Source organism: Wasmannia auropunctata, unplaced genomic scaffold, assembly GCF_000956235.1.
Source record: "Wasmannia auropunctata unplaced genomic scaffold, wasmannia.A_1.0 LD336116.1, whole genome shotgun sequence".
NCBI lineage: Eukaryota > Metazoa > Arthropoda > Insecta > Hymenoptera > Formicidae > Wasmannia > Wasmannia auropunctata.
Window position 1 is genome coordinate 4,234,416 of NW_012026774.1, and position 1,636 is coordinate 4,236,051.

The 1,636-nt window shown below is 23.7% G+C and overlaps 1 protein-coding gene across 1 annotated transcript in view; it reads right to left on the reverse strand.

Moving 5' to 3' along the window:
• The window catches only part of LOC105448584, a 46,686-nt gene extending 45,675 nt beyond the window's left edge, over positions 1–1,011 (reverse strand). Inside the window, exons 1-2 of the mRNA XM_011687247.1 lie at positions 886–1,011; positions 665–796 (exon numbers count right to left, since the gene is read on the reverse strand). Coding sequence (XP_011685549.1) covers positions 665–796; positions 886–1,011 — 258 coding nt within the window. The remainder of the gene's footprint in view (positions 1–664; positions 797–885) is intronic.
• Positions 1,012–1,636: the final 625 nt, after the last annotated feature.

Consider the following 1,636-nt stretch of genomic DNA (forward strand, 5'->3'; position numbering starts at 1 on the left):
TAAGGTGAAATTAGTTTTAAATTTTACTAATGTTGTGTTGTAATTTAATCTATAAAGTCATGATGGTCCACCGATAATACAAAAAATAGTAAAATATGTTTCAAAATTGTATTAAACTTAATATAAAATTTTCTCCGTGTACGCCGCGCCTGTACATACATAATGTAAATAGTAGATCTATAAAATAAAGCTATCAATATATTACGTCAAACACGACCTGAGTATTCATTTGTAACCTCGAACCGACATCCCGACGAGCTCTTCCGGTGAAAATGCGAAACTATTATAAACATATTATTTATCGCTGAAGTAAACCTAAATGAAAGCAAAATGCATAATTAAAGAAGATTTTTAAAATATATATTTATACTCAATAATTTAATAAAATAATTCTTACGCACCAAGTTTGACTTTTATGGCCTGTTTCATTAATTCTTGTTATTTTTATGTATAATAAGTGTTACATGTATATACACAACATTATGTAAAATATATAATATATTTATATATATATGTATATATATATAATATATAATTATATAATAGATTATACCTTATCTTATATAATTTTATATAATTATATATGGTTATATACAATTATATATGGACAATTTTTCCTGAATATATTTTCATTTTTTTTTATTTTTGAATTATCTGCACTAACATCAGTAAATGGATATATCTGACCGCTGACATTATTTGAAATCAAAAGTTCAACTCCTGCCTTCCAATCTTGAGCAATTTTTTTGGCAGAGGATGGAATTGGAAGTAAACTGAGTAATATTCTGGCTTCTGCCTAAATATATTGAATTAATTTCACTAATTATATTATAATTTATGCTTAGATTTATTAGATTTATTTATAACTTAACAATTGTAATATACATTTTGTTCATCAAGAGGATTCCAAAGTTTAATCCAGAAGGTTATGTTTCCATAAGTGTTATTTAATCCCGTTAATATAGTATAAATTGATGAGTTTTGTGAATACATCAAACAATCTAGAAACATCTCAAAATTAATATTAATATATTTACAATTTATTTTAAATGTACAATATATGTTAGTAAGAATTTTATAACTATTACCATTTATAATAATTACCACTTTTATATCATCTTTAATATTTAAATATTAATGTGAAGAAATTACACATATATATAAATAAGAAACTAACAACAAAAATCTTATAAAATTTATTTTTCTAAATATCATTTATTTTTTAAATAAAAGGCGTTATAAAAACATATTATAGATTATGAGTATATATGTTACATCCAAATCTCAGAAATCTTTTTTATTCTTTGAAATATAATTAAGATATGTTGACTTCTCTACACTAACAATATTGATCATTTCGCCGTCTTATTTGATACCAAATGTATCGCCGATAGAGGCTATTATTTCTATCCACAAATATGACTAAATTAGTATTTTTACAAAAATACATAATCACTTGATATACTCATAATCAGATCATGTGGTATACTTATGGACAATATGCATATATATGAATAAATAAGCATAAACAGCTAAAGGACTTTTCGGGACTACTTTTGTCCCTACCATAATATAATAATTGATATGAGCAGTTAGTACATAAAAATCTGACATTAAAAGTAGAGTACAGAAAAAC